The following is a 16826-nucleotide window of genomic DNA, read 5'->3' on the forward strand; positions in this document are numbered from 1 at the left end:
TATAATAAAGCCGCTCAATCTTAACAATAATATATTCACTTTACCAATAACATATTCAAATTTTGGTATTAAAATCTCCAAAATCAATTACTACTACTAGTTTCCAGTTTTTCCTGACTATTATTCTTGTTTTAAGGAAAACTAATTAGACCCTTAATTTACGGTAATCAACTTTAGTAACTAAAAAGAAATTAATTTTTTTCCCCGACGAGATATTTTGCTAATAAAGAAAAAAAGAAGAGAGAGAGAAAACAAGAAAACAACTGAGAGAGAGACGGAGGGGAAGAACAGTTAGTGCAATTCACACAACATCGAAAGCGATAAACAATAAAAAAGCTTCCAACTTTTTTCTTTCTCCTTTTACTTGTTTCAAATTTCAGAATTGGATCCTCAAGAATCGAAGAAACAAAGAACTGAAGAATCGAATCCCCAGGAATCAAGCAAGCTCCTTTCTTTCTTTCACCACAAACTGCGGGTCTCTGTCTCTCTGTTGTCTCCATCTTTTGTTCTTGAGGTTTCATTACATCTGTGTCTAATCCTCTGTTCCTGCTTCCTTGAGATCGAGCTTCTGTTTTTTTTAGAATTGTATGATTTGAGGTTTGGTTCTCTGACCCAAGTTTAGGGTTTCCGGTTTGATTTTGGTTTTCCCCCAATTCGTAATGCACATTTGATGTTTCAGATCTATTAGGTTCTGTTCTACTTTGTAATAATCATGGAGAAATTTGCAATTTAGATTCAAATATGTTTTTGATTTGAGTATGTAAAGTTTTCAACTTTGAGTTCGTTTGTGTTAGTTAATAGAACCTTTCTTACTAGCATGCTTATGTTTGTGTCATCTTGTTGTAGGTGTGAAGCAGTCACTAGATGTATACTTGGAGTGGAACTCATTCTCTGCTCACTTGTGCCTTAAGCATTTGACTCTAGATACCTGGTTGAGAGGAGAAATCTAAAGAAAGGAGGAGAGGAATGGAGACTGCCAAAGCTTGGCTGAGTAAGTTAAAATCTAAAGACAAGGGGAAGTCTTCAAAAAAGAAGGAAGCAACGAGTAATGCAAAAGAAGGACCGAGAACACCTGGAGGCGAAGAAGCGCTTTCAAATGTAACCAAGGAGAAGGCTGCTGCTGCCAAACTATATATTGAAAACCATTACAAAATGCAAATGCAGAGTCTGCAGGAAAGAAAGGAGCGGTATGGGTTTGTTTCCTTACATATATATATTTTACTGTGTAATGCTTTTAAAATCGTGCCTTAACCTTTATTTATTTATTTGTTTATATATTGTTTTGCAGACGCAAATTGCTGGAGAAAAAGTTAGCTGCTGCAGAAGTGTCTGAGGAAGAGCAAAACAACTTGATAAAGGATTTGGAGTTGAAGGAAACTGAGTACATGCGCCGTCAGAGGCATAAGATGGGAGCTGATGATTTCGAGCCATTGACAATGATTGGGAAGGGTGCATTCGGAGAGGTAGCAGCATCTATTGACATCATCTTGAGTACTCTGTGTTGCATCTTCCTGAACATGACTAACGTTTAATGGAACACCTTGGAAATGCCTTCTGAAAGATATAACCTATTTGCTGTATCATTTTAGTTACCTAGCGGCTTGTAGCGTTTACACCAACTAAGAACATATAATTTTAGATTTAGGTAGGGATCATACAATTAGTAAAATGGCTACTTACCAAAGTGGCAGGGAAAATGTTTTCATGTTTCAGATGTTGAGTCTAGCATGTGAATTTTGAAATCTTTATGTTTTTTTTTTTGTTTAATCTCTTATTGCAGGTTAGGATCTGTAGGGAGAAGGGAACAGGCAATGTCTATGCAATGAAGAAGCTTAAGAAATCCGAGATGCTTCGCAGAGGCCAGGTACTTTTAGATTCTTCCAACCCGTTTCCTGTTGACGTTTGTTTTGTTGGTTCGTGTGTATGTGAAATCTTGACTTTTCAGGTGGAGCATGTAAAAGCAGAGAGAAATTTACTTGCAGAAGTTGACAGTAACTGCATTGTCAAACTGTATTGTTCTTTCCAAGACGAGGAGTATCTTTACCTCATAATGGAGTATCTACCTGGTGGGGATATGATGACGTTACTTATGAGGAAAGACACTCTTACTGAAGATGAGGCCAGGTTTTATATTGGAGAAACTGTCCTGGCTATTGAGTCCATTCATAAGCACAACTACATCCACAGGTCAGCTAAGCAGGACATATGGCTTAACTGTATCTCTCATGTTATTACGTTTTTAACATCATTTTTTTTTGGGGTTTCAATGTGATACAGAGATATCAAGCCTGATAATTTGCTACTTGACAGAGAGGGCCACATGAAACTGTCAGATTTTGGATTATGCAAACCATTAGATTGTAGTAATCTCCAGGAGAAAGATTTCACAGTTGCACGAAACGTTAGTGGGGCTTTACAAAGTGATGGCCGTCCTGTGGCGACAAGACGCACCCAACAGGAGCAGCTTCTAAACTGGCAGCGCAATAGAAGGATGCTTGTAAGTCTTAGTTATGTTTCGTTCTCTCCTTTGATATTTAAATATTAGAATAACTTATTAGGCTAAGGGTATTGGTTTCAGGCGTATTCCACTGTTGGAACTCCTGACTATATTGCCCCAGAAGTTCTGCTTAAAAAAGGATATGGAATGGAATGTGATTGGTAGGTGCAACCAACTATTGTGATTTATTCTATTTAGTGCAGATGATTAATCTTGAGATTATCCTTATAGGTGGTCCCTAGGCGCCATTATGTATGAAATGCTTGTGGGGTTTCCACCATTTTATTCAGATGATCCAATGACAACTTGTAGGAAGGTAACTAATCCATTGCTTTTGCCATCTCAAGTCTTACATTTCTTTAGTGATTCTAATGTGGGAAACGTACATGTTCTCTATTCATTTGTGTACGCAGATTGTAAATTGGAGAAATTACTTGAAATTCCCAGAAGAGGTTAGACTATCACCAGAAGCCAAGGATCTTATTTGTAGGCTTTTATGCAATGTTGAACAAAGACTTGGAACTAAAGGAGCTGATGAAATTAAGGTGTTGTGTGCATTGTTTAGCTCTGAGATTCGAAGTTCCCTTATCTTAATAAGAAACTTGAAAAACGAACGCTTTGCACTGTTTTCTTATATAGGGTCACCCTTGGTTCAGAGGTACGGAATGGGGAAAGTTGTATCAGATGAAGGCTGCCTTTATTCCTCAAGTCAATGATGAGTTGGACACCCAAAACTTTGAGAAATTTGAAGAGGTAACATACTCATACTATCAGCTCATGATGTATATTGGTATACTGAAGAATTGGTGCCACAGATGATATATATGCTCCTTATAATGGAAGTAATGTGTACTCTTCTTTAATTCTTTCTGGAACAGACTGACAAGCAAGTTCCAAAGTCGTCAAAGTCAGGTCCATGGAGAAAGGTATGACATAGGCATGACTTATGTACATTATCAAGTTTTCTAGTAGATTAGTATGCAACAGAAAGCTCATAATAATTAAAAAAAATACTTGTGTCGATTTGAAAGAGCTGCTGGAATGCTATCGAACGATGTTTTGTTAATCTGTCAGTTGTGCATGTGACATGTGATATCTTTTGATACCAACATGAGATGAATAAGAACCTGTCAGTAGAATGTGTCGTGATTCATGAACCAAAGGAACTCTGTGGAATTTTAAATAATGTATATCTTTTTGTTGTGTTGGGCTTTCTTAACATGAGGTTGTGTTTATTGTATCTTCTCCAGATGCTCTCGTCCAAGGACATTAACTTTGTGGGTTATACTTACAAGAACGTTGAAATCGTAAACGATGACCAATTACCAGGGATAGGTATTTAACGTTTCTGTGTTTGAAGAAGAAACAACATACTAGACTGCCTTGTGATTTAACATTGCTTGTCTTGCTGCATTGATGTGCAGCTGAGATTAAGAAGAAGAGCAATAAGCCAAAGCGGCCTTCGATTAAATCCCTCTTTGGTAAATGCTTTTCCCTTTTATCATGTGTTGGAAGCAAGTGGCAATATTATACAATCCATGTTGATTTTCTCTAACGACATTGTTGGAAAAATATGAATAGAGGATGAATCATCTGGTGGCGCAACAACAAACCAAGGAAGCTTCTTGAATCTATTACCGACGCAGATGGAAGAACCGGAGAAAGAAGGTAGTAAGTGCAGCTCATCCGGGTGATTTGACTGACATCTTTGCACAGCCTGAATCAGAGACTCTTCTTATATAACTTATGCGTATGTTTGATTTTCGTTGAAAGCCTTTGTTATTGTTGTTTTCCTCCAAAAGAGAGTAGCAGCAAATGATGATGGGGTTTCAACAAACGTACAGTCTCCTTTGGAAGCGAAGGCTCTCCCTCAAGGAGTTAAAAGATGGATTATTATGTTTAATTGTTTCAACATAGGGTTGTTTGATTTATGTCAACCAAGAAAGAAAAAGATAAGTAAATATTCTTTTCGGAATTGGTTTGTTTGTTACTGTTTTTCACAAGGAGATGGAGAGAATTGGTTTTGTTTAAGTATTTTCTTCATTCACTTTATTTGGTTGATCAAAACTTGATTGTACTACATAACACCTCAAGATGAAATCAAAACCCACTAATATTATGACCTAAGTCTGTTCTCTCTTCACTTTTAAGACTTGTTTAAACTTTAAACCTTTTTATTTTTACTTCCATAAGACTTGTTCAAACCTTTTTTCATTGAGAAAAAATGGAAAATGAATATTTTTAATCAAATTATTGTAAATGATCTATAAAACAAAACAAAGCGCATTTCAGCATTTCAAAATTACAGGATTAACTTCGATTTTTTTGGAAAACTAGTAGAAACTAGTCGTTTCTATTAGACTTGGGTTCCAATTATGGTTTGTTTTTTTCGGATTTTTGGTTTTCTGATTTTAGAATATATAAATCTTTCTGTTATTTATAATGGTTTAATTTTAGTTCGGTTAATTTAGTTTTTGGTTTCGGTAACAACTGTAGGAACCATTTGATATTTATAAATTTGTTTCGCTATTTCAATTAATTTGGTATCATTCGAGAAAAAATAGATTTTTAGTCTTTTGTGTTAAATGTCGGATAATTAGGATAAATAAAAACATTTTACATAAAACTATTTGGGTAATTTAGTTCTTTCGTATAATTTGAATAAATTTAAATATTTCAGATAAGAACTATTTTGTATTTTATATTTTTGGATATTTCAGTTTATAAGTAGTTATTTCAAAAATATTTAATAAATTTAAAACTATTTATAATTTATATTTTTAGGTATATAAACTGTATTTTAGCTATTCAGAAACTTATTCAGTTCTCAGTTTGGTTCGAGATTGGTTTTTATTTTTAGGTTCTAGAATATAGAAAGTATGATTGTTTGTAAACTTCGTTTCGGTTCTATTTTCGATTCTAGGTTGAAATGTCTATGCCTATTTTCTATCATTTATATTTATAGAAATAATCTGATTTATGTGGTGTAAAGATTTAATAGTGTTTAAAATTTCTTTAACATTTTTAATATACTGGATGTTTCCATTTAAAAAACTGTTTTTGTAATATTTTAATTGTCTCTTTATTATTAAAAATTATATTTTAGAGAAAGTTTTCTAATTATTATTTAAAAAATATGTATATATATACTTGCAAATCTCTTAAAAATCAAATGATAAAAGAGACTGAAATTAATAATTAGGACTAATGAATATAATTTAATGAAAAAGAGATTGGATTACAATTAATAATTAGGACTAATGTGTAATAACACAAGATGTTTGATGAAAAAAAAAATTAAAATCAATGGGCCAATAATATTAAGATACAAAATTCTGCTAACTAATAAACAAGGCTAAATAATAAAATAACCAAATCCATTAAGTTTTTAATTATTTACATTCTCCTTTCAGTTTTAAAACGACATCGTTTAACAGGGATTTGCTGGAGACTTCGAGGGAAGAGGCTCTTCTTTTCTTCGTCGGCTATTACCAACTCTGAAACGATGCAGGTTCGATTTCTGGATCGGAAACCCTAACTTTCGCATCACTCTTTAAGCCTCTCATCTCCTTATCATTAGCTTCATCTACTATTAGTTTCTTAAACATAGCTTAAGGCTCTCGTTATTCTATGGATATACCCAAACTTTCTTTGAATTCCAGATCTTGTTTAATATGTTAAAAGAATGTTTTTTTTTGTGGGTGCAGGCAAGTGATAGGTTTAACATCAATTCTCAGCTTGAACATCTTCAAGCTAAATATGTTGGCACTGGTCATGCTGATTTGAGCAGATTGTGAGTTTCTTTAATCTTCACTTTTGTTTTTTAAAGATTTTTTTTCTGGGTTCTGTAGAATTTAAAATGTTTTTGAAAATGTGGGCAGTGAGTGGGCTGTGAACATTCAGCGTGATAGCTATGCTTCATACATTGGCCACTACCCAATGCTTGCTTACTTTGCTATCGCTGAGAACGAGTCCATTGGACGCGAACGCTACAACTTCATGCAGGTTTGCTCCTTGTTACTAGGAATCATATCCCTAAAAGTTTTGTGTTTTATTTTGCTCATTTCCCTGTTTTCCTTCTCTTAGTGATTCAATATTTGGATTTATGACTCCGTGGCCATTTTGATTCGGAATGTATCAGTTGTTTATCAATATCATTTGGTTTTTCTCTTTCCTTTTCTTTTATTTCAAGACTTATGGATGTCGTACTTGTGTTGTCGTCGTGGTATTTTGATCAGAAATCATTATGTTATATGGTCTCACTCGAAACTAATGGAAGACGAGATGCCTCACAAGCATTTGGTTATGTGATAGTGAACTAGTATATATTTTTATATATGTTTTTATTTTGGAAATCCTAAAGAGGTTGTTAGCTTAATAAGGAGAAATGATGAACAAATAATGATATAACAGACTCTTAGCATATGCTTGTTTCTTATAAAAACCATGTTTCTTCATTTAAATACATAAAATATTCATTGGAATAATTCAGGGATGTCTTCTGTGATTTGCAGAAAATGCTGTTACCGTGCGGCCTTCCTCCAGAGAGAGAAGACGATTAGGAGGATTTGATGTTCTCGCTTATGATGGAAATGTTTAGTTTGTATTCAGAGAGTGATAAAACTGTCAAATTTGGTGTTCTGTTATAATAACAGTCACGTTGCTTGTCTTTTTTGCATAGATGATAAAGTCTCATTCACCCTCCGAAATAAATGGTTCGCCACCGGTTTACAGGATGAAAGAAAAGTGAATGTGTTTCTTATGTCTGTCTATCTGTGTTTGGCCCCCAACATTTATCGAACCATACAAAACACCTGTGTGGATTTCAAAGTAGACATCACACATTTATGGGAATATATTGCATAATCGACCTTTCAGAGCTTGGGCTGTGAAATTCGATGTCTTATGTAGGACGAACTCAACTTATGTACCGTATGTCATCAATGATATAGTTAACTTCAGGACTCCCAATTTTATATTGCCAAAAGAGAGTTGCATAAAACAAATCGAATCTTTTCGTGAAAACTAGAAGTATTGATAAAAGGAACCATGCTTAAATCGTCTGGTCATATCTATTAATCAATTGCTCCAGTGTTCCCCTGTCCGAAAAAAAATAAAAATACCAGTACTCATATCCGAAAATTATTTAAATAAAATTATTTAAATCTAAAAAAAATAGGTAAAAGACCACGAAACCAAAAGAGACCTGCATAATTACAATCCAAACAAGGGCATTTCGCGGATCATTCAGACCCGATCCATAAAATTCAGATCTATTTTCCATAACTTCCGAAAAATTAGTAAGCATTGGTGTAACTATAAACATTTGATTTACAGTGCAACTTAATAAAACTTCAACAAAGTCGCACTTTTAGTAACGGTACAACTTAGTAAAAGTTTAACTAATTTTGATTGTATCTTTTATATTGGCAATATGTTCTACTTGGGATACAATGTTTTTACTGATATATTATAGAAATTAAAATAAATAGAGATAATTTTATAGAGAAAGAGTAGAGACATTACATTATGAAATGTATTTTACATAAATTTAGTAAAAATAGACAAAAATTACATGTCATAACTCATAAACACACAACTAATCTTCAATTGGCCAGTCACAAGCAGTCAAATGAATTTCATTGCAGAAGTCTGAAGCTGCACATTGCCAGAAACAACGATCGCATTTCCATCGTGTTCTTGATCCATCTATGGAGACTACAAACACTGGTTCTATTATTGCGGAGCACCAGCAATCATATGAGACGTTGCGATCTATTCTTTCCAATAGAGACATAAACATCTCAGGTTTATCGTAATCTCATTGGCCAGAGAGTGCCCAACTCGTGATACATTTGATCAACATATTCACGAGTAAAAGCAGGATAGTTGTGAACCAATCCTCTATGATCAACGCTAAAAGCTAAGTTCATCATACCATCTACATATTTGGCCAACATGCATCCTCTCTCACCAGCAAGATGATTTTTTTCCCTTCCTTCATCAAGTAAATGGAGGATGAAGTATTCATATATACCTCGTAAGTAGATGACCTCTGGATTACCTTGTTGGTAGCATCTAAGCCTGAATGTTCTAATAGCATTGACCTCATTTTTCCAGTCATTCAAGAAAATGAGATCGATCGGCAGATATGTAAAAGTGATCTTCTCTGCCAATTGCGTTAAATCTGGGGAAAGCAACTCTTGCACTACCAAAGTCTCTGAGACTGGTTATTGCTACCTTGGAGAGAATCTTGTGAAGCATGGAAGGAGGGAGAGAAGCCAAGCTGAAGTTCCCCATGGAGAGATTTCGTTTTCTCAAGTAAATGGAGAGATATTAGTTTTATCAAGTAAATGGAAAGATATTCGTTTTATTTATTTGGAGAAGGTAATAATGATCCTCTGACCCAGCTTCAAAAAGTAGACGCCTCGAGAAGACACGAGTTCAGAAGACACGACTTCTCACTGCAACAGTCGCATGCCTTGGATTTGAAACTTTGTATAACTTTAATTGATAAATAACTTTGTATATGTGAGTGAAATAACTGATTTAGATTGTATGAAATCATGAAACTAAGCAAAATTATAACGACTATAGAGCATTTGTAAGGTTTTATCTTATGTATAAATGTTTCTGAAACTTGTTAGTGTGTGCTGAAACTTGGTTTGTGATGTTGAATGCTCTTATTTCATGTTGGGTTTGTGCTAATGTGTCTTAAAACTGGTTTTCTTAACTTTTGTAATTATCCAACTGCGTAAAACTAAGAATAACTTGAAGTTAACATGAAGTTCGTGTTCGTATAAGCATGTCAAATTTTGTGTTAGTTTCACTTTCTCAATTGTCCAACATCGTAAACATTATGGAAACTTTTTCAATTGACCAAACTTCATAGTAGTCCAACTTCGCATAACTTAGGAGAAACTTACGAAAAAACTTAGAAAAAACAGAAAGTTTAACTTTGTCACTGGCTTTAGGAATTACTTGTACATCAAAATTCCTAGAACTAAAACGACACTAATGATAATCACACAACCTCCTGATATCATTACCTTAGGCATTATTTTGGGACCTTCATCCTTATTGTTGCTTTGAGCAATTGAACTTCTTCTTCTAGGATTCAAACTTGGTTGTCCAACTGTTGAATCTCATCGGTGAAAGATTCATCAACCCATTTAAAGACGTGATCGTCGTTCTCGAGCTACAATATTTTGTTCAAAAAATTTAAACTTACAGCTTAAGAGAACAAGGCTTAAGAGAACAAGCCTTCGATAACTAAAGCTAAACGAACTTACCCTCCTTTTATACGCAAAGAGACAACGATAATACTGGCGATATGGATTTGGACCGGATTTGGAGATGAGCTCGATGATGCTCTCCCTGCACCAACACCTACTAGGTATTCCCGGAGTTCTTACTCGTCTTTGACCACCAGTAATACCCTCAGTCGTGGAAGTGGAAGATGAAGCGGGCGTTATTGGGTTCGACATTATTTATTTTCGAGGTTGAGAGAGAGAGAGAGAGAGAGAGAGAGAGAGAGAGAGAGAGAGAGAGAGAGAGAGAGAGAGAGAGAGAGAGAGAGAGAGAGAGAGAGAGAGAGAGAGAGATGGGGGAGAGAGAGAAAATGGAAGATAGAGAATGGAGAAAACCCAAAAATAAGGGTTTTAATACTTAAGCCAATTGGGAAGGGGGGGGGGAGAGTGAAATTTGAAATTTGAAAAGCTGGTGGGCGGAAACTTTTTAGCCTAGTATTTTCGTGATTGAAGTTTCAACAATTTTGCAGTTTTAGAAAAAATATCAAAGTTGTACTTTATAATTTTTTCCTTTTATCTTTGTTTTACTCTACTTGAATGCATGATTTTATGGTTATACCAATTATGTTATGTATCCTAGATTCATTTTTATATGATCATGTAAACATAAAATCGATTTAATGCCCTAGTAAGTTTTCAAATGAGACAAGGTGAATATTAACGAAGAAACTATAAGAAGACAATGTAATTCCGACTACATGATTACTAATAAGCAACGAGATGGAACTTTTTATTATTCTGATTAAATCCTAATTAACACAAAATAACTCATAAATATACCATCTTAGTACTTTCGTGACTTATTTACAATCCTATTACAGTTTACCTATCGTACTTATACTAGTAAAGAAAAAAGTTTCACTTAGTTGCACAAACACAAAATACAAATCTCACCTTTCTACGTTCCCATACAATAAAACATTCAAACTGAAAGTGAAAGGCTTACAACCTACTCCTCTTGTGTTTTTTGAGGGGATGTTCATTGTGTTCCTTCTGTTCCAAACCAGTGCCCACATTCTCTTCTTCTCCATATCCACTCTCACGCTTACCATAATTCCTACTACATGAGCTTTATTTCTCAACTCTTGATAGTTGCTCGGTTATTTGAACTATTTCTAATTCTTGGATGTCCTCTACATGCAAAATACTTCTTCTTTGTTCCTTATCCACCGATGTTAGATAAACAAACACATCTTCATCATCCAAAATATATGATTGCCTCTTAGGTTCCACTACCAATGAAATATAACCCAAATTTAGCCTCTTCGTAAATGGATATATTCTCATCTTCCTGCATATCCTCTCTTTCAACAACGAATACATGATCTCATTTAATGATGATGTCCAAAAGGATATAGCATACAAACGAGCATCGGTTGGAATCCATTCATAATCATCTCCAGACTTAGAATAATGTCCATCATAATCAAAATGTATGTTTGTAGAAGAAAGACACATCTGCAATACAAAAAAAAAAAATTTAACCCAAACCATTAAGTTACACCTGGTTATACAGTTATAGCATTTAAGTTATATTAAGTTATACCTTGTTATACAGTTTTGTCAGTAACCAATTTTGCCAAACGTTTCCCAACTTTTCTCAGTTCTAGCTGTTTCCCCCTCTTCAATTCGTCTCAATAGTTATCTCGGAGTTATCAGCTTTGATTCCCGACGTTCTATCTTTTCTTATGATTATACAGTTGTTGATTATCCAATTCTCTAATAGACATACCATTCATACTTTCCAATCCTCGATTAATCCAGTCTAATTACAACTACGAATCTTCTAAATCGGAATCTCTGTAAATCGATCGTATATGGTGGATTCTAAACATTGGCTTTAACGACGATTTAAGATACATACCCTGTAAAACCAGAATCAATAGCTCGATGATTCAGCATCCAAGCGATGAAACCGAGTTAGCTCAATGCAATGATAGCGAGGAAGAAGAGAACACCCGAAGAACCCGAAGAAACATGCGGGTGAGATGAGAAAGAAAAAATAACAGATTCGATTACTCCGAATTTGGAAATGGAATAATGGGGATTTTTGATTGGTCATGTCATCATTCAATCGGTCAGGTAGATAAATGGCACTTTCGACATTAACCAGCCATATGGAGAGTATTAGAATATATAAGAGTATGACAGAAAAAGTAAGAGTATGACAGAATGATTTTTTCCTCATTAAGAGCATCTGAGCGTTTCACCCCATATCTATGATATCCAAAGGATAAAAGTCTGATATGCTCTTAACCACAATTTTTTTTTTTTAGTGAATCTGACATACTCTTTATTTATTATATCTCTTTTTTTTGTTCAAACTATTTATTAGATACTCCTACAATGGAATGTTAAAGTCAAAAATATATCCACTTAATTCAATCAGTCACATGCTTTCTTTTTCTTTTTCCTTTCTCCTTCCGCGACGACGACGACTCTCCAATCCCGAATCTGGACCTTCCATTGAAGGTTTTCTTCAATTTTTATTCAAACTCAGCAGTATATTGAATCCATTGTCAAGGATTAAAAAGTATAATCTTCAAATTTAGGTAAGTTATGATTTGTATTATTGAATCTAAAGTTTTAATCCAATTTCCACTGATATAGGGTTTCCGGTTTGTTAATTGGAATTGAATTCAATTTTTATAGGTGTTAGTAATTAAATACTTGAGCATATGGGAATTGCGTTTAGTGGATCCATTGAAGAATTAGATTGATAGTTAGTCAAACACTGGATGAATCAAAAGAAATTGTTTCAGTTTTTTATAAAGACGAAGAGGAAGAAGAAGATGGTTGAACTAGTAAAACTTAGTATAAATTTGTGAAACTAAAATCGTACTACTTGTAAAACTAAGTATAACTATAAACCATATAACTGGTATAACTTTGTTGGTAAAAATGTAAAATTTTTGTATAACTTATAAAAATGTAAAACTTGGTATAACTTTATTGATAAAACTGTTATAACTTGTGATAACTTTGATTTTATCATTGTAATTTTTACGGAAGACGATGGGTTGTTCTACCACAAAGATACACTTTGACTAGGAAAGAAACTATTTAAAGATCAGAAATGATTATGAATAAATTTCAAGTGATGGTCAATTTTATGCTATATCGTTTACCACATCATCAATGGAGGGGATCACTTATTCGGCGTTGGTGGATAGGATATCCAGAAAGACAGCCATAGATCCATGTAAAAAGATGTTGAATTTGAGTTATATTTCATTGGTAGTGAAATTTTATAATCTATCATAAAATGAGTTTGAGATGACGAGAACTCATCTGCAATTGTTTCATCATATTAAAGAAGGAGAAGACGAAAAGATGAATGAGAATGGAAGATGTAGGTTTAGGGTTAGCTATATATATATTTGGGTACTTCGGATAATTGGTTCGAGTATCAGGTATAATCAATCGGGTATGGATATCCGAACAGACTATAAACTCGTTCGGGTTTTTTTTAATAGTTTGGTTCGGTGGCCCAACAAAAACAAAGATAGTCTCTGATTGGTGGAACTTGATTATACAATTTTCCCCATATGCCTCGTTACTTTTTCAGTTCTCCTATTCTCAAATTATTCCTTCTCCTCTATTCTTTCCACACTATTTGACTCTCCACAAAACTTTTTCCTCAGAACTCAGATCCGAATCATACTAAATTTCCCTTTCCTTTCAAATTCTTTTCTTATATTCTTCTTCTTCTTGCTTCCTATCCTATCATATCCTAGCTTACTTTCTTTTTCTCGTTCTTGCAACTTTCACCATCAAAACCAGCTTCAACAACTGTTGCTTGGGTGGTTTCGGTTTAGTGATGAGATTGCCATTTAGTGGGTAAATCGGATAGTGGGTATTTTCTAAAGTCGTGATTTTGAAGCGGAAAAAAGAAGATGGAACGGAATCAGAAGAAGATGGACCACGTCATCGGCGGAAAGTTTAAGTTGGGTAGGAAACTCGGCAGCGGATCGTTCGGTGAACTTTATTTAGGTATTAATGACATTTCTGCTTTTTGCCTTTTTCACTTCTTTGTTTATGTCTTTAATTTTCATCTTTCTTTTTTTTTTTTTGAAACTGATATTTGATCTTTTATTTTTAGGGATCAATATTCAGACTGGAGAAGAAGTCGCAGTTAAGCTGGTAACACTTGCGACTTTGAATTTTAGTTTTGAGTAACGGATCCTGCCTGCCTGTTTTAGTCTCCTTTTTTTTATTATTAGTAAGACTTTATTTTATCTATCTTGTGAATTGATTTTTGCTACATTTCTGTTTTATTTGACACACAGGAAGCTGTGAAGACGAGGCATCCTCAACTGCAGTATGAGTCGAAGATATATATGCATCTCCAAGGAGGAAGTGAGTTTGGTTTCTTCTACGATATTTGTTTATAAGTTCCAACGCCCCCTCCCTCTCACTCTACCTTTGTGACATGTTTTGGATATTAGCTGGTGTTCCCCATCTCAAATGGTTCGGAGTCGAGGGTGACTACAGTTGCATGGTTATCGACCTTCTTGGCCCCAGCTTGGAGGACTTATTCAATTACTGCACTCGAAAGTTTACTTTGAAATCTGTTTTAATGCTTGCAGATCAGTTGGTAAGTACTTCTGAGTTTTATGATATGCCCTTTTACGCTAATCTGTTCCTTTAAAATCTCTTGCATGGATGCAGATATGCAGAGTTGAGTACACGCATTCACGGGGTTTTCTTCACCGTGATATTAAACCGGACAACTTTTTGATGGGTCTTGGGCGCAAAGCAAACCAGGTAATCCTTCTTTTGCATCATGAGTTTGTGTATGGCTCTTGAAGCTGTGTCCTTACATATATATCTCGGTCTGATTCGTGCTAAAGCTGTCTGGTTAATCAAATTAATTTTGAACCTCTTCAGGTTTATATCATCGATTATGGCCTTGCTAAAAAATACAAGGATTTTCAAACACAAAAACATATACCATACAGGTCAGATCTGCAAATTCTTATGCCTCCTTTTCGGATATCTTTGCTTGTTTGTATCTTCTCTGCCTATCTTATTCTTGAATCATAGTTTTATGCTGCATTGGTGTTTCCTTTTTACACCCTTCTTCCGGTTTGCTTTATTAGAATTCCTTGTAAATTGACAGAGAAAACAAGAATCTAACAGGAACTGCACGGTATGCAAGTGTCAACACGCACCTTGGCATTGGTAAGGACTGCTTTCATCTAATACATCCGTGGCTTTCTTGTCTGAAGCATTTGATAACTCTTTTTCTTCCTTGCTGACTCATTTTGTATGCATGCTTAAAGAGCAAAGTAGAAGAGATGATCTGGAGTCACTTGGTTATGTGTTGATGTATTTTCTACGAGGAAGGTAATGAAACTTTCTTGGTTGCGTATCAGCTTATATAACTTAATTAAAAGAAAAATAAATCCTTAAACATGAGTCCATGCCTCCTTGTGTCTCAGTCTTCCGTGGCAAGGGTTAAAAGGTGGGACAAAGAAGCAGAAGTATGACAAGATTAGTGAAAAGAAGATGCTTACTCCTGTAGAGGTACACTATTGTTAAACATTGATATAATGTTTTCAAATATCCTATAGATTTTGACTTACCTTGGTTTTACTCTCTTTTTTTTTTCTTTTTGGAGATTCTGTGCAAGTCACATCCATCAGAGTTCACCTCCTATTTCCATTACTGTCGATCACTGAGATTTGAGGACAAACCAGATTATTCATATCTGAGAAGACTTTTCAGAGACCTTTTCATTCGTGAAGGTGAGAAATGAATCTTGTTGCTGTGTTTCTTGGAGCTTTGTGGAACTTATACTTAGCTCTTTTGTTTGTTTTGATGAAATGAACTATGCTTGTAGGTTACCAGCTGGACTACGTGTTTGATTGGACAACCTTGAAATATCCTCAGACTGGCTCTACTTCGAGACCAAGGGTTAGTTCTATTACTGATTTCAAGTGTTGTGGAGACCCAAATCTCATAACCTATCCAAAATCTTATCCTGCTATTTGTCTATTGTTCACTACAGCTGACTCCAAGACCAGCCTTGGACCCGGACCCTCCAGGACCACCTGCAGAAAAATCTGAAAAAACTACAGGTACATTGTTCTTTGTCTTTATATATGTTGTGGGGTTAAATTAAAAGAGATATATTGAAACATGTCTTATAGCTTTATGAGTGAGAAGTTTGAGTGCTGAAAAACTTGGACTGTTAGATAGTAATGTTCAGAGATTGAATTTGACAAACACTCTCAAATAATGTAAGATCCAGAACTGAGAACTTGATTTCCTCAGTGGGACAAGACCTCAGAGGAAGATTTTCAGGGGCAATAGAGGCATTCACCAGACGAAATGTTTCAAGCCAAGGCGCTCATGGTGACCGCTCTAGACAAAGATCTTCTGATGATGTACCCTCTTCTTCCAAAGAAGTGGTTAGTTTTTGTTGCTCCTTCTTTCGCTGGCTGTAAATCTATCACGCCAGTTTCTCTCTACTTAGCAAGATCCAAAGTAAGAATCCCAAAGAACGTGAGAAAGTTTGAATGTTATGAATTGATGGCTTCACTTGCAGCACGAGTCTGATAGAAACCATTCTTCAAAGAGAGGTGTGATGTCACCTGGCTCCTCAGCTGAGCCAAGCGAGAACCACTCAAGCCGATTATTTTCAAGTGGATCACGGCTCGCCACAACTCAGCCGAACTATGAGTCTAAGCCATCATCTGGAAGGCCTGGGCACGATTATGTCATTAGAAGCTTTGAGCTTCTTACCATTGCGAAGAACAGGAAATAAAGATAAGGACGGAGAGAGTTGATAAGAATGAAGAGACATGTACATGCTTCGGGATTGAAAGAAATAATCTTAGCTTGGTTCTCCCAATCTCTCATTGTTTGTGTTGAAGAGACATGTACAGTTTTCTTTTTGGCTCTTTCTGTTTTCTAAAACTTCATTGTAGAGATTTGAACTGTAATATGGAAACATTTTAAAGTTGTCAAACATTAATGGCAAATGTTGTACACTGTAGATTTAGACAATGCAC

At 35.0% G+C, this 16826-nt stretch overlaps 3 protein-coding genes across 5 annotated transcripts; all 3 read left to right on the forward strand.

The window, feature by feature from the left end:
- Positions 1-221: 221 nt before the first annotated feature.
- Positions 222-4531, forward strand: LOC106445743 (serine/threonine-protein kinase tricornered). Of its 3 annotated transcripts, none has more exons than XM_013887365.3 (14): positions 222-475; positions 847-1187; positions 1289-1463; positions 1781-1864; positions 1946-2187; positions 2278-2497; positions 2579-2658; positions 2729-2813; positions 2911-3042; positions 3137-3250; positions 3376-3423; positions 3748-3832; positions 3922-3978; positions 4079-4531. In XM_013887365.3, the coding sequence occupies exons 2-14, from the start codon at positions 967-969 to the stop codon at positions 4189-4191; spliced, it is 1656 nt and encodes a 551-aa protein (XP_013742819.2). In that variant the 5' UTR covers positions 222-475; positions 847-966; the 3' UTR covers positions 4192-4531. The 3 variants fall into 3 exon arrangements, with proteins under 3 accessions (XP_013742819.2, XP_013742821.2, XP_013742820.2); XM_013887367.3 differs by having other exon boundaries at positions 253-597; XM_013887366.3 differs by having other exon boundaries at positions 253-514.
- A 1351-nt stretch (positions 4532-5882) lies between these two features.
- LOC106445744 (uncharacterized protein At4g14342) lies at positions 5883-7259 on the forward strand. Its single transcript, XM_013887368.3, has 4 exons — positions 5883-6008; positions 6205-6290; positions 6379-6502; positions 7012-7259. Exons 1-4 carry the CDS (start codon positions 6003-6005, stop codon positions 7057-7059), a joined length of 264 nt encoding a protein of 87 aa, XP_013742822.1. The 5' UTR covers positions 5883-6002; the 3' UTR covers positions 7060-7259.
- A 6088-nt stretch (positions 7260-13347) lies between these two features.
- Positions 13348-16810, forward strand: LOC106445746 (casein kinase 1-like protein 11). The gene is made up of 14 exons (XM_013887370.3): positions 13348-13800; positions 13910-13950; positions 14097-14166; positions 14256-14404; positions 14479-14574; positions 14698-14768; positions 14930-14991; positions 15093-15156; positions 15252-15336; positions 15431-15557; positions 15653-15726; positions 15821-15890; positions 16087-16223; positions 16361-16810. Exons 1-14 carry the CDS (start codon positions 13704-13706, stop codon positions 16577-16579), a joined length of 1362 nt encoding a protein of 453 aa, XP_013742824.1. The 5' UTR covers positions 13348-13703; the 3' UTR covers positions 16580-16810.
- The last annotated feature ends 16 nt before the right edge of the window (positions 16811-16826 follow it).

Source organism: Brassica napus, chromosome A4, assembly GCF_020379485.1.
Source record: "Brassica napus cultivar Da-Ae chromosome A4, Da-Ae, whole genome shotgun sequence".
NCBI classification, from domain to species: Eukaryota; Viridiplantae; Streptophyta; class Magnoliopsida; order Brassicales; family Brassicaceae; genus Brassica; species Brassica napus.

Bases quoted from the DNA above. Each gene is read 5' to 3' on its own strand.
- LOC106445743 (XM_013887365.3), top strand. From the start codon at position 967: ATGGAGACTGCCAAAGCTTGGCTGAGTAAGTTAAAATCTAAAGACAAG. The intron at 3,251-3,375 runs GTAACATACTCA...TTTCTGGAACAG, and splicing joins ACTTTGAGAAATTTGAAGAG to ACTGACAAGCAAGTTCCAAA. The intron at 3,424-3,747 runs GTATGACATAGG...TATCTTCTCCAG, and splicing joins AGTCAGGTCCATGGAGAAAG to ATGCTCTCGTCCAAGGACAT.
- LOC106445744 (XM_013887368.3), top strand. The intron at 6,291-6,378 runs GTGAGTTTCTTT...AAATGTGGGCAG, and splicing joins CATGCTGATTTGAGCAGATT to TGAGTGGGCTGTGAACATTC. The intron at 6,503-7,011 runs GTTTGCTCCTTG...TGTGATTTGCAG, and splicing joins AACGCTACAACTTCATGCAG to AAAATGCTGTTACCGTGCGG.
- LOC106445746 (XM_013887370.3), top strand. From the start codon at position 13,704: ATGGAACGGAATCAGAAGAAGATGGACCACGTCATCGGCGGAAAGTTT. The intron at 15,337-15,430 runs GTACACTATTGT...TTCTTTTTGGAG, and splicing joins AGATGCTTACTCCTGTAGAG to ATTCTGTGCAAGTCACATCC. The intron at 15,558-15,652 runs GTGAGAAATGAA...CTATGCTTGTAG, and splicing joins AGACCTTTTCATTCGTGAAG to GTTACCAGCTGGACTACGTG.